Source organism: Salmo trutta, chromosome 27 (assembly GCF_901001165.1).
Source record: "Salmo trutta chromosome 27, fSalTru1.1, whole genome shotgun sequence".
In the NCBI taxonomy this organism is placed as follows: Eukaryota; Metazoa; Chordata; class Actinopteri; order Salmoniformes; family Salmonidae; genus Salmo; species Salmo trutta.
In genome coordinates this window covers 11,837,476-11,851,328 of record NC_042983.1, presented here as the reverse complement: position 1 = coordinate 11,851,328, position 13,853 = coordinate 11,837,476, and the positions used below count along the sequence as shown (strand labels likewise).

At 45.7% G+C, this 13,853-nt stretch overlaps 1 protein-coding gene across 1 annotated transcript in view; it reads left to right on the top strand.

Annotated features, from left to right (window-relative positions):
* Nucleotides 1-13,853, top strand: part of zdhhc8b (zDHHC palmitoyltransferase 8b) — an 84,892-nt gene that overhangs the window by 70,383 nt on the left and 656 nt on the right. The window contains exons 2-10 of the mRNA XM_029716664.1: nucleotides 878-999; nucleotides 4,179-4,336; nucleotides 5,000-5,172; nucleotides 7,178-7,280; nucleotides 7,584-7,675; nucleotides 8,278-8,413; nucleotides 8,721-8,838; nucleotides 11,292-11,398; nucleotides 11,605-12,689. Of these exons, the coding sequence (XP_029572524.1) occupies nucleotides 878-999; nucleotides 4,179-4,336; nucleotides 5,000-5,172; nucleotides 7,178-7,280; nucleotides 7,584-7,675; nucleotides 8,278-8,413; nucleotides 8,721-8,838; nucleotides 11,292-11,398; nucleotides 11,605-12,689 (2,094 nt within the window). The remainder of the gene's footprint in view (nucleotides 1-877; nucleotides 1,000-4,178; nucleotides 4,337-4,999; nucleotides 5,173-7,177; nucleotides 7,281-7,583; nucleotides 7,676-8,277; nucleotides 8,414-8,720; nucleotides 8,839-11,291; nucleotides 11,399-11,604; nucleotides 12,690-13,853) is intronic.

Genomic DNA, 13,853 nt, shown 5'->3' with positions numbered 1-13,853 from the left:
TCGCTGCATATTTCCCAGTACGTGATGATGAATAAGCCTGTGGATAAAGTCAAGCTTGACGCACAAAATGTTTAGTCCTGGACTAGGTTTTCCATAAATCCCAGTTGGGGGATTCAGAGATTTTCTGTTAATTCTCTCCTGATTCGAGCAATCTTTCAAACAGGATTTCTGGAAAACCTTGGAACTTGATGTAGTGAGGTAGCATGTTAGGTTGTGTGTACCATCCACAACAGCAACACACTACCTCTGCCAACTGTCTGTCTGTCTCCCTGTCCAGTCTATTTGTCTGCAACTTCCTCTCTAATTCCAGGAAATGTTAGACATTGTAATATAGCGCAGCTCTGGACTCCAGTATAGTCCTGTCCTCATGTGTAATCATCTCTCATTGACATATCTGAGGCTGAGAGGAGATCTGATCTGTCCCATGCATAGCTGATGATGCCATTGCTATTATTTCTGATTCTCGAGAGGCGAAGAAGCAATTCCAGCTTTACACCATGTCCGCCTTTTTGCAAGGCTTGCTGTTTTCCCATTTGCGTGGGATTAAAGATGCTGCAAATCTTGTTTGCACTGCTGACTGTGTGTGGGTGAGGCTCTGTGAGGTGGTGTGTGTGGTAGAGGTGATGGGGTGGGTAAGGAGGGGGAGGGGCGTGCAGCAGTCACCTATTTGCATCCCCTCCCTCCATCCCTAATTTCAAAGGCTGATTACATGCCTCTATCCGTATGTATCGGTATTTGACAATATATTTGTGTGTTTGTGTGTGTGTGTGTATGTGCGCATCCAAGTGTGCATACATGTTTGGTACGTCAATAATGAATGAACTATGAGTGGAGGATCCTAATGGCTGTCCTCTCTCTCTCTCTCTCTCCTCTGCAGGTGCCCCTGGTTGACCAAGGCGATCTCCCCCGCTGTGCCTCTCTACAATGGCGTCGTCTTCCTCTTTGTGCTGGCCAACTTCAGCATGGCTACCTTCATGGACCCTGGAGTCTTCCCCAGAGGTCAGTGCCCCTTACCACTGACAGTATTGGTCTGTATGAGATAAATGGGTCTCTCTCTCTCTCTCTCTTTTTCTCTCTCTCTCTCTTTTTCTCTCTCATCTCTGTTTTCTCAGTACCCATTAGCTCAAAAAGACAACCTGTTGGAGAAAATAACTGTGCCCTCTGCACCAGGCTGTGCATTACATACAGGCCTGTGACTGAGCGACCAAGCCCTGGTTGAGGCTAAAGATGCCCGCTGCCGCATTAGGAAAATGACTGCCAGTACTTGATGTCAGTCAGCTGTTAGTAACAGTAAAGGAAGGGTAACACTGTGTGTGTTGTCCACTGTAGAATCTGCGCTGTGGCACATCATATGTCCCCAATGCATTCTCCTGGGGGACAGCCCGGCCCCTATGTTTAGTAATGATCGTTGAATGCGGTCCATTTACACCTGATGGTTGTAACGTGCTTGTAAAATGATAAGCACGTGTCTTTAAGAAATGATCTTCCCCCCCATAAACAGGTAACAATTACTAGGGCATATATGGCACAGCCAGGTTACTGTTTATGTCCCTGAAGTGACAGTGTCCTTCTGGTCTCTCCTCACTGTGGTTGTTATGGAGATGGAGGTGAGAGCAGCAGTAGTTTTATAGAGAGAGGTCGAGTGTTACAGAGACAAACGTATGCCCACTATAGTGAGATGCCTGTGGCCACATGGATAATCGTACTCCTTCTGCCTCCACAAACTGCAGTCAAATCCCTGCTTCTAAGAGCGATGTGACCTTCTCTTTAATTGGTGTGACTCATGTATGACGTACAGTACCAGTCCAAAGTTTGGACACACCTACTCATTCTTGGGCTTTTCTTTATTTTGACTATTTTCTACATTGTAGATTAATAGGGAAGACATCAAAACTATGAAATAACACATATGGAATCGTGTAGTAACCAAAAAAGTGTTAAACAAATCTAAATATATTTTATATTTGAGGTTCTTCAAATTGCCACACTTTGCCTTGATGACAGCTTTGCACACTCTTGCCATTCTCTCAACCAGCTTCATGAGGTAGTCACCTGGAATGCATTTCAATTAACAGGTGTGTCTTTTTAGAAGTTAATTTGTGGAATTTCTTTCCTTCTTAATGCGTTTGAGCCAATCAGTTGTGTTGTGACAAGGTAAGGGTGGTATACAGAAGATAGCCCTATTTGGTAAAAGACTAATCCATATTATGTCAAGGACCTCTCAAATAAGCAAAGAGAAACGACAGTCCATCATTACTTGAAGACATGAAGGTCAGTCAATCCGGAACATTTCAAGAACTTTGAAAGTTTCTTCAAGTGCAGCCGCAAAAACCATCAAGTGCTATGATGAAACTGGCTCTCATGAGGACCGCCACAGGAAAGGAATACCCAGAGTTACCTCTGCTGCAGGGGATACGTTCATTAGAGTTAACTGCACTTCAGAAATTGCAGCCTAAATAAATGCTTCACAGAGTTCAAGTAACAGACACTCAACATCAATTGTTCAGTGGAGACTGCGTGAATCAGGCCTTCATGTTCGAATTTCTGAAAATAAACCACTACTAAAGGACACCAATAAGAAGAAGAGACTTTCTTGGGCCAAGAAATACGAGCTATGGACATTAGACCAGTGGAAATCTGTCCTTTGATCTGATGAGTCCAAATTGGAGATTTTTGGTTCCAACCGCCGTGTCTTTGTGAGACGCAGAGTAAGTGAACAGAGGATCTACGCATGTGTGGTTCCCACCCTGAAGCATGGAGGAAGAGGTGTGATGGTGTGGGGGTGCTTGGCTGGTGACACTGTCAATGATTTAGAATTCAAGGCACACTTAACCAGCATGGCTACCAGAGCATTCTGCAGCGATACACCATTCCATCTGGTTTGCGCTTAGTGGGACTATAATTTGTTTTTCAACAGTACAATGACCCAACACACCTCCAGGCTGTGTAAGTTATACTAGACCAAGAAGGAGAGTGATGGACTGCTGCATCAGATGACCTGGCCTCCACAATCACCCAACCTTAACCCAATTGAGATGGTTTGGGATGAGTTGGACCACAGAGTAAAGGAAAAGCAGCCAACAAGTGCTCATCATATGTGGGAACTCCTTCAAGACTGTTGGAAAAGCATTCCAGGTGAAGCTGGTTGAGAGAATGCCAAGCGTGTGCAAAGCTGTCATCAAGGCAAAGGGTATCTACTTTGAAGAATCTCAAATATAAAATATATTTCTTTAACACTTTTTTGGTTACTACATAATTCCATATGTATTATTTCATAGTTTTGATGTCTTCACTATTATTCTACAATGTAGAAAATAGTAAAAATAAAGAAAAACCCTTGAATGAGTAGGTGTGTCCAAACTTTTGACTGGTACAGTGAATGCGGCGACCAAGTTCAAATATAAAGGCTGATATTATTCTGTAATATAAGGCCTTGAAATATAAAGCCTCATATTGTGTATTGGATGATAAAGCCTCTCATTACTCTGTCTGCTGAGGATTGTCTGCTGAGGATTGCAGGGAAGATGTTTTCATTCAGTTTCTCAGTCAGTTACCTTTTAAATCTAAAACTCATAACAACAGATATGTCTCCCAGTAGGATGTGTGTGTTCAGAGTGTACTTGTTCAGAAGGCGCTTCCTCGCATCCCTCCAGGTATTAAATGGGGGGAGTGTAATATGTGTATTTAGATGGAGCCCCGTCATGATCCTCCTTCAGGTTGAATGGGCTCTTTGATGAACTGAAAGACATCACGTGTTATTTTCCATCTCTCTCCAGAGCAATACAATCCACATAGAAATAGAAATATTACACTAAGCCTAAAGTGGCTAGTTGTGCAAAGATCCACTAAACCTGTGGAAATGTACTTTTTCCGAACGACCGCAGCGGTGCAATGACCAGCGGTGTGGCGTGAATGAGATTTTTAGTCATTCACTGAATGCCAGCCTCCTGGGCTTTAAACATTACTGTTTACTACCTTGTTTAAATGCCAAAGGTGTGGGCTACAAAGTGCATTGTGTCTATAAAATGTACATTTGTACAGACAGCTAACCATGGGAGCTAGCTTATTTAGGTCTACCTCCTGTTGCCTCTGTCAAATGGAATCATATAAATCAGATTTGTGCTTGTGTGTGTACTTTCCTGCTAATGATGTGTGTGTGTTCTCTCCCTGTGGCACAGCGGAGGAGGACGAGGACAAGGACGATGATTTCCGGGCGCCTCTCTACAAGAACGTGGAGATCAAGGGAATTCAGGTCCGGATGAAGTGGTGTGCCACCTGTCACTTCTATAGACCGCCCCGCTGCTCCCACTGCAGCGTGTGTGACAACTGCGTGGAGGTAAGCCACACGCACTCAAACGCCCAGTAATCAGCTGTTCACAGTCCAATGCGGTGTTAGCCTTGTTGCTATTTGTGACCACTTCAACTGACTGGTATGTTTTCACAGATAAGACCTTTAAATCAACTGTCTGTGAACAATATAATTCATTATTGGATTTCCATCATATTTTACACCATATCCAAGCAGTATTCGGTAATGTAGAATGTTGGTTTCATAACTTTTTTCCCCATTTGAAGTCGTATTCTCCAGCTGTGTCGATTACCCCAGTAACCTACTGATGTGGCTCTGCCTCGCTCTTTCATGTACAGTCTAACACTCCATGAAAGAGGTCAAATCTGACTTTGAACTGAAGGTTGTGAGGTAGCCTACTATATGTCAGCCAAACTTCTTCCACTTCCACCGATGCTGTGTTCTTCAGTAGATACTCAACTGCAACCGAAAACGACATCAAAGTCAGCTAAATTAGATATTCGTAAAAAAATCCCTGACCTCAGAAATCTGACTTGCAATCAGAGGTGATGGAATTGATCGAACCATCTCTGTTGAGTGTTTGAATGTACTGAAGAACTTTATCATGTAGTATAGACTCTGATCCTGTTCATCTCCACTCTGCCCTATGACCATCGCCTAACACCCATCCATCGCTCTGTCCCTCCTCAGGACTTTGACCACCACTGCCCCTGGGTGAACAACTGCATCGGACGCAGAAACTACCGTTACTTCTTCCTGTTCCTGCTGTCGCTAAGCATCCACATGGTCGGCGTGTTCTCCTTCGGCCTGCTGTTCGTGCTTCACCACATGGAGCGGCTGGGCATGCTGCACACTACCATCACGTATCCTTCCACACTGCCGCCAGCCGGGTCTTATTTCACCCGTAACAAAACTAGTGCCTTTTGTGTTCTGTTCTGAAGGGCCTGGGGAAAAGTGTGTTTAAAACCTGTTAGGGACAGACGTTCCGCTAGCGGAACGCCTCACCAATATCCAATTGTATAGCGTGGCGCGAATTACAAATACCTAAAAAATGCAAAAACTTCAATTTTTCAAACATATGACTATTTTACACCATTTTAAAGACAAGACTTTCCTTCATCTAACCACATTGTCCGATTTCAAAAAGGCTTTACAACGAAAGCAAAACATTAGATTATGTCAGGAGAGTACCCTCCCAAAAATAATTACACAGCCATTTTTCAAGCAAGCATATATGTCACAAAAACCAAAACCACAGCTAAATGCAGCACTAACCTTTGATGACACTCCTAGGACATTATGTTATACAATACATGCATGTTTTGTTCAATCAAGTTCATATTTATATCAAAAAACTGCTTTTTACATTAGCATGTGACGTTCAGAACTAGCATACCCACCGAAAACTTCCGGTGAATTTACTAAATTACTCACGATAAACGTTCACAAAAAACATAACAATTATTTTAAGAGTTATAGATACAGAACTCCTTTCTGCAATCGCGGTGTCAGATTTTAAAATAGCTTTTCGGTGAAAGCACATTTTGCAATATTCTGAGTAGATAGCCCGACCATCATGGCTACCTAATTTGACACCCACCAAGTTTGGCCCTCACCAAACTCAGATTTACTGTAAGAAAAATTGGATTACCTTTGCTGTTCTTCGTCAGAATGCACTCCCAGGACTTCTACTTCAACAACAAATGTTGTTTTGGTTCGAAATAATCCATAGTTATATCCAAATAGCTCCGTTTTGTTCGTGCGTTCAAGTCACTATCCGAAGGGTGACGCGCCGGCGCATTTCGTGACAAAAAAATTCAAAATATTCCATTACCGTACTTCAAAGCATGTCAAACACTGTTTAAAATCAATTTTTATGCTATTTTTCTCGTAAAATAGCGATAATATTCCAACCGGGCGACGTTGTATTCGTTCAAACACTGAAAGAAAAAAATGGAGTCGTCTCATGCATGCGCGCTCCAGTGTCATTGTTCTCAGAAGGACCACTCACAAAAACCCCTGCTGTTTTTCGCCCAGAGACTGAAGAGCTCTCATTCCACTTTCTGGCGCCTTCTGAGAGCCAATGAAAGCCTTAGAAAATGTCACGTTACAGCAGAGATGCTGTATTTTTGATAGAGATGCCCTAGAAGGAGAACAAATGGTCAGACAGGGCACTTCTTGTATAGAATCTTCTCAGGTTTTGGCCTGCCATATGAGTTCTGTTATACTCACAGACACCATTCAAACCGTTTTAGAAAATTTTGAGTGTTTTCTATCCAAATCTACTAATTACATGCATATTCTAGTTTCTGGGCAGGAGTAGTAACCAGATTAAATCGGGTACGTTTTTTATCCGGCTGTGAAAATACTGCCCCCTATCCCAAACAGACTAAGCACTAAAATGGACCACTAGACTGGAACCCCTCATTTTGTATGGATGACAGACGATCACATCCCTGCTGGTGGAGTATGCAGATGTTTGATTGTTGTATACAGAAATGCCTGCGCCTCGTAAAGGGTTGTCTGAATGGCTCAGTGGCAGCCATACAGTCATTGGTGGCAGCCATACAGTCATTGGTGGCAGCCATACAGTCATTGGTGGCAGCCATACAGTCATTGGTGGCAGCCATACAGTCATTGGTGGCAACCATACGGTCATTGGTGGCAGCCATACGGTCATTGGTGGCAGCCATACGGTCATTGGTGGCAGCCATACGGTCATTGGTGGCAGCCATACGGTCATTGGTGGCAGCCATACGGTCGGTCATTGGTGGCAGCCATACGGTCATTGGTGGCAGTGCTGGTTGGTTTGCAGCTGCTAAAATGAGTCCAGAAAATGTTGTGCATCCCTTGACTGTGTGTGCCCAGTCTGGTGGTGATGTGTATAGCAGGGCTCTTCTTCATTCCAGTCATAGGCCTGACAGGCTTCCATATGGTCCTTGTCGCCAGAGGTCGCACCACTAACGAACAGGTGAGAGGGGGCCCACCCAAGAGCAACTCACGGAGACACAGACTCACACTCACATACAGTACAGTATATCATGTATCGTACAGGACAAAATATCAGCATTGCATCTTCACTTGCCAACTCAAATCCTCTAGCTAGTTCTAGGTGTGTGTGTGTGTGTGTGTGTGTGTGTGTGTGTGTGTGTGTGTGTGTGTGTGTGTGTGTGTGTGTGTGTGTGTGTGTGTGTGTGTGTGTGTGTGTGTGTGTGTGTGTTCTGGCCTTGGGTCTCCTCTCCCTCCCACTCTAACAACGCATTCTGTTCCTCAGGTGACGGGCAAGTTCCGCGGAGGAGTAAATCCCTTCACGCAGGGTTGCTGTGGCAACATCAAGTATGTCCTGTGTGCTCCCTTGGTGCCCAGGTAAGGAGGACATGGATTCCTACGTGAAGGGGGTGTGGGTGGTGGTGGGAGCTGGACAGACTGACCATTAAAAAGTCGACCAGGGGGATGCCATGGTACCAATTCTGCTGTAATCATTCTGAGTGGACTGCTGAGATAGAACTGTGACAATGTCCAAAGCGAGACGCTTGTACATGCTTTTGTACGTATGTGTGTGTATGTGTGTGGAGGTGTGTCCTGTTCTGCCTGGATGAAGCCAGCTACCCCTGGGGGAAGGCAGATGGCTTGGAGTATTGAATCACTTTGTAGAACAACAGTGAAGGGGAAATCAAGCACAGCACAAACACACTTTCGCATATTCGCATATTCAGCAGCCAGATTAAAAATACCTTTTGGGAGATATTACACTGCTAAAATGAACGGCGTAGATAGCCGCAGAGAGACGATACCCAGGTGGGGATGAAACAGTTTTGTTATAATCGTCATCAGCCATCGATGCCGCCCCCCAATACCCCCGTATAGCCTGAGTCCCAGATCTGTTTGTGCTGTCTTGCTATATTCTGTCATTATTGCATAACTCTCATATGATAAGTCAACTCTTGTCTCTCCTCTCCTCTATACAGGTACACAGGTGTGGACCCCAGGAAGAAGCCCCCTGTCTCCATCCACCCCCCCTTCATCAGACCAGACATCTCTGACAGACAGATCAGCATCAAGGTCAGCGACAACGGGACCCACACCAGTATCCTCCGGTCTAAAGTAAGATTCAGTACATTCAGTAGACACAACAGTCTTCGTTGTATAGTCTTATGCCCTGTTCTATCCACAGTTTTATTCCCAGTCCTATTCTCCATCTTTCCCCTAGTCATCTTTCCACTCCTCTTCAACTGAACTATTCCTAGTCAGTCCCTTTACTTAATTCCTAGCCTTATTCCCTGTCCTGTCCTGTACCCTGCCCTGTCCCCAGTCCTATCCCTAGACCTATTCCCCATTATGTTCCTCCACCTGCTGTTGACTTTTAAGACCACATTAAACCCCTCATCCCCTCGTCCTCTCCCCTCTCCAGTCCAAGATCAGTCTGGATGGCCTGGCCTTGGATGACAAAGGCCTAGACACCCAGCCCCCGCTGCCGCCCAAAGCAGACCGCTACAACCAGCTGAAGAGCCAGCTGACGTTCAGTGAAGGTAATGGGCACTCTACGCAAAATCATCACATTCCTCTCTCTCTCTTTTTCTGTGTGTATCTCTCTCTCGCGTTCTCCCTCTCTCTCTCTCGCTCTCTCTCTCCCCCTCTCTCTCGCTCTCTCTCATTCCCCTTCTTTCCTTTCTCTCTCTGGTGTTTTGAACCAAACTGCTCTCTCTGGCCCCTTAAAAGTGCTCCATCTCATTTGAGTGCTGGAGTCATGACTTATATAGATAGTCAGGGCTTGATGAATGAACTCCAGTGTGGCAGGACTCTATGGCTCTTCATCAGCGAGGAGAAATTAGGTGTAATTTGTTGTGAGCGGGCCTGGTTCAGTGAATCTGCTCCAAACTGTGAGTGTGGGGGGAAGAGGGGGGGTGAGATGGGTTCAGGGGAATGTGAGGAGATAATTACAGCATGAATCACTCCCTCTCTATGTTACTGTATTCTAGGTGGAATTCTGCCGTAGAAGAAGGTGAAAAGAATATGAATATTTATCTGTAGGACCCTGTCCATATGAATGACTGCCTTTTTGTGCGAAATCAACCTTTTAAGTGAACAAGCTATTGAGAGTGGGCTCTAGTAAAGGTTTGACAGTTTTGCCTCTTGCTTCTGTTACCATTGTATAAGGATTTGTTCTTAAATTAACCGACTTGACAAGTTAAATAAAGGTTAAATTCAAAATAAATTAAAAAGGAGATGGGGCACCACAGTGTTAGCTTTAGGAACAACAACCTCTCCCTCACTGTGAGCAAGACAAAGGAGAGGATTGTGAACTACAGGAAAAGGCGGGCCGAACAGGCCCCTATTCACATCGACGGGGCTGTAGTGGAGCAGGGTGAGAGTTTCAAGTTCCTTGGTGTCCACACCTATTATGGTCCAAACACACCAAGACAGTCGTGAAGAGGGCACAACAACACCTTTTCCCCCTCAGGAGACTGAAAGGATTTGGCATGGGTCCCCAGATCCTCAAAAGGTTCTACAGCTGCACCATTGAGAGCATCCTGACCGGTTGCATCACCACCTGGTATGGAAACTGCTCAGCATCTGAGCCTAAGGCGCTACAGAGGGTAGTGCGTACGGCCCAATACATCACTGGGGCCAAGCTTCCTGCCATCCAGGACCTATATACTAGGCGGTGTCAGAGGAAGGCCCAAAAAAGTGTCAAAGACTACAGTCACCCAAGTCATAGACTCTTCTCTCTGCTGCCGCACGGCAAGCGGTACCAAAGCGCCAAGTCTAGGTCCAAAAGGCTCCTTAACAGCTTCTACCCCCAAGCCATAAGACTGCTGAACAATTAATCAAATGGCCACCCGGACTATTTACATTTACCCCCCCCCACTCGCTTTTTTTAACTATGCATAGTCACTTTACCCCTACCTACATGTACAAATTACCTCGACTAACCTGTACCCCCGCACATAACCCCTATATATAGCCTCATTATTGTTATGTAATCTTATTGTGTGAATTTTTATTTCATTTTTTACTTTAGTTTATTTAGCAAATATTTTCTTAACTCTATTTATTGAACTGCATTGTTGGTTAAGGGCTTGTAAGTAAGCATTTCACAGTAAGGTCTACACCTGTTGTATTTGGCGCGTGTGACAAATAACATTTGATTTGATTTGAACACATCTAGTAAGATAAACCGGATATAGTTACAGAGCATTATGGGTACTGTAGTACAACATGCTACAAAACATGACATACACTGCAGTTTTTTTCCCATGCACTGCAATGGTATGTAAGGCTACATCAGCACTGAGTGTCAAAAACATTAGGAACACCTGCTCTTTCCATGACATAGACTGAGCAGGTGAAAGCTATGATCCCCTTATTTATGTCAATTGTTAAATCCACCTCAATCAGTGTAGATGAAGGGGAGGAGATGGGTTAAAGAAGGATTTTTAAGCTTTGAGAAATGGATTGTGTATGCGTGCCATTCAGCTACACAATATTATGTTTTGTACACTCAGTGAATGTCATGTTTCCTTGTATGGACCTTCCTGTTTCTTTTTTCCCTCACTGTAGTTCTACTGCCACTTGGTGGGGTTTTATGTTGCTGCGTTATTTGCAATGACAAAATCATTGCCGGAGCCACAAGATTAACCTGAAAACATTGGTAGGACATATCCAGTGTCTGTTGTGCTGAGAAAATAAAAGCAAGGATTTCAATGCAAGGAGGATTTCTAATGATTTTTATCTGCATATTGTTAGTTGCTGAATGTCTATTCTTTCCGCCGTTTGCCTTTCCAAGTTCCTAGGGAAAGACTTTCACAGGGTAATGAGCCGTGAAAGGCTCTGATGATGACAGCACTATCAATTGTAACACCATAAATTTGGATGCTTACGTCATTTTAACAGACAACAGGCTGGTTGTTGTGCTGGGATCTGATGACTGTTTGGCTCTCTCTCACACAGTAACATTGTCCTCTCCGTCCTCCCCTTCCAGATAGTTCCCTAACTGGCAAGACCCACCCCTCCACCCCGGCCATGTACAAGTACCGGCCCTCGTTCGGAACCATCCCTAAAGTCCACTACAACGCGGCAGGGGAGAAGGTCAGACTAAATGACTGAATTTGATAGTAATCGCAAACAGGCTTACCCAGTATTTTACTGTATTCCTGCACGGTTGAGAATGTGACTGAAATGAAGTTGACAGCCTGTAACGATTTGTAATAAAAACCTTTTTATTATAATATGGCTAGTCAAAATAATAGTCCAGTCATATTTCTCATTACTTCTGTGTTGTTTTGTCTTGTCAGATTGTAATGCCAGATGACCACCGTAAGGCATCAGCCATCTTGGAGGAGGGCCGTTGCCATGTTGACTACCGCTCAGAGCCCAACCTGGACCTGCCTGACTACCACAATGCCCCTCTCCACCGCACCTTCCAGTCCTCCCCACTGCAGCTGGACTCCTACCTCATCAACTCCCGCTCCCTCAGCCTGAAGCAGGCCCACCAGCGCAGGGACAAGGGCCAGCTGCCTACCCTGCAGCCCGAGACCGTCACCTCCACCCCCTACAAGAGCGTCTTCTCCCCCAACACACTGTCCAACCGCAACGGCAGCCTCTCCTACGACAGCCTGCTCAACCCCAGCATTTCCCCAGCCGCAGAGGCAGAGTGCATGGCCCACCCCGGTATGCCCTCTATGGGCTTCCACACACCCTACCTGCCAACCAAAATGTGCCATGTGCGGGGGCCTGAACTGCAGAGCCAGAGGCAGCAGGTCCCCCCTAGCTTCAGCCCCATGTTGGGCTCCAGGGGGATAGGGATGAGCAGGAGCAGGCAGTCCCCCCAGGACCGGGACCCGTCCCCGGTGCGCTACGACAACCTCTCCAAAACCATCATGGCATCCATCCAGGAGCGTAAGGAGATGGAGGAGAAGGAGAAGCTGCAGCTGCTGCACCACGGGGGACACTCCCAGGCTCAGGCCTATAATCAGGCTCAGGACTCAGGCATGTTTGACAGCCCTGGAGGATACGGCCTGCCTCCCAGCGCCTGCTACCCAGACGGGCCCCGGGGCCCTAGCTCCAAAGGCCCCACACCCCCGGCCTATGGAGGCTCCAGGGACAACCTGATGGGGGTGGTGAGCTACGGGCCGCGGACCCCCGTGCTGCGCTCCTCTGGTGGCTCCTCTCTGGTACGTGCCCCCAGGACTTCCTCCAGCTCCTTGCACACTGACAGCAGCATGCAGGGAGGCAGGGCCCCCGAGCCATCCTACCGCTCCCCAGCCCACCAGCCCCACCACTCCCCCGCCATGCCCCAATCCCCCTCCTACACCCACCAGAAACTCTCCTTTATCCATGCCCTGGAAAGGACAGACTCACCCCGCCTGGGTGGCCCAAGGTATGAATCCTAACGTCTCCTGGGGTGCATGAAATGAGCTAAGGGGCTGGGTACAGACCTCAGTCTCCACAGGAAGCCCTGCTGGCTGACTGGGCAGAAACTAGCAGTGAATGGGCTCTAGTCCCCCCCACACAGGATGAGTAATGAGCCTCAGAGAGCTAAGGCTAGGTGTTAACATGTAGCTTCTGTATACCACAGGAGGTTGGTGGCACCTTAATTGGGGAGAACGGGCTCGTGGTAATGACTGGAATGGAGTAGGTGGAATGGTATCAAACACATCAAACACATGGTTTCCAGGTGTTTGATGCCATTCCTTTTTGCTCCGTTTCGGGTATTATTATGAGCCGTTCTCCCCAATTAAGGTGCCACCAACCTCCTGTGGTTATTATTATTATTGTTATTATTATTATCCCCTCAGCAGCCTGCTGTGCTGTGTACATACAGTATCTTTGAGATATGATACCCTTTTATCTAAATGAAGTACTTTGTATGTCACTGGATTTAAATGTTTTGCCTTCATAGGAGACCACTTTTGTATTTTTCTAAATGATCTGTCTTTCGGATAAATAAAGTTCCATTACCCCACTATCATTTCCTTCTGTTTGCATGCTTATTTCCCTCCTGTCCCATCCCTTCCACCTGGGAGGGAAACATTAACATTTACGTCTCTCTATGCATGTTTTCACCACCTACAGAAACTCCATACAAACCTACAATATCACTAACAACACACTATTGGTTTACCCCTTATTTCTTTTTTATAATATTTTATTTAACAGGAAAAGACACCACAATTCATTTCCTTCCCACTTCTTTTAAAAACTAATTTCCAAAGGGAAAAATTTGGTAACGGAGTAAAACCGAAACAAAAGACGCACATAAACACATAAACGGCACAGCTTCCATAGAATTCATTTCATAATAATAATGTAGAACTCACTGTCTTCCACACAAATGTAGCTGTGTCGCCACTCCATGCCCCGCGAGGCCCACCGCGCACCACGCAACCGCGCTCTAACCCAACCCACCTTAGCCCTTATTTCATAACATTTCATACAGATTTTGGGGTCATGAATACAACACTCATGGTCATTTACTCTAGTACCAGCAGGTACACTGGCATGCGTTTCATTACTCTAACTAGTGTCATGGTCATTTCCATAC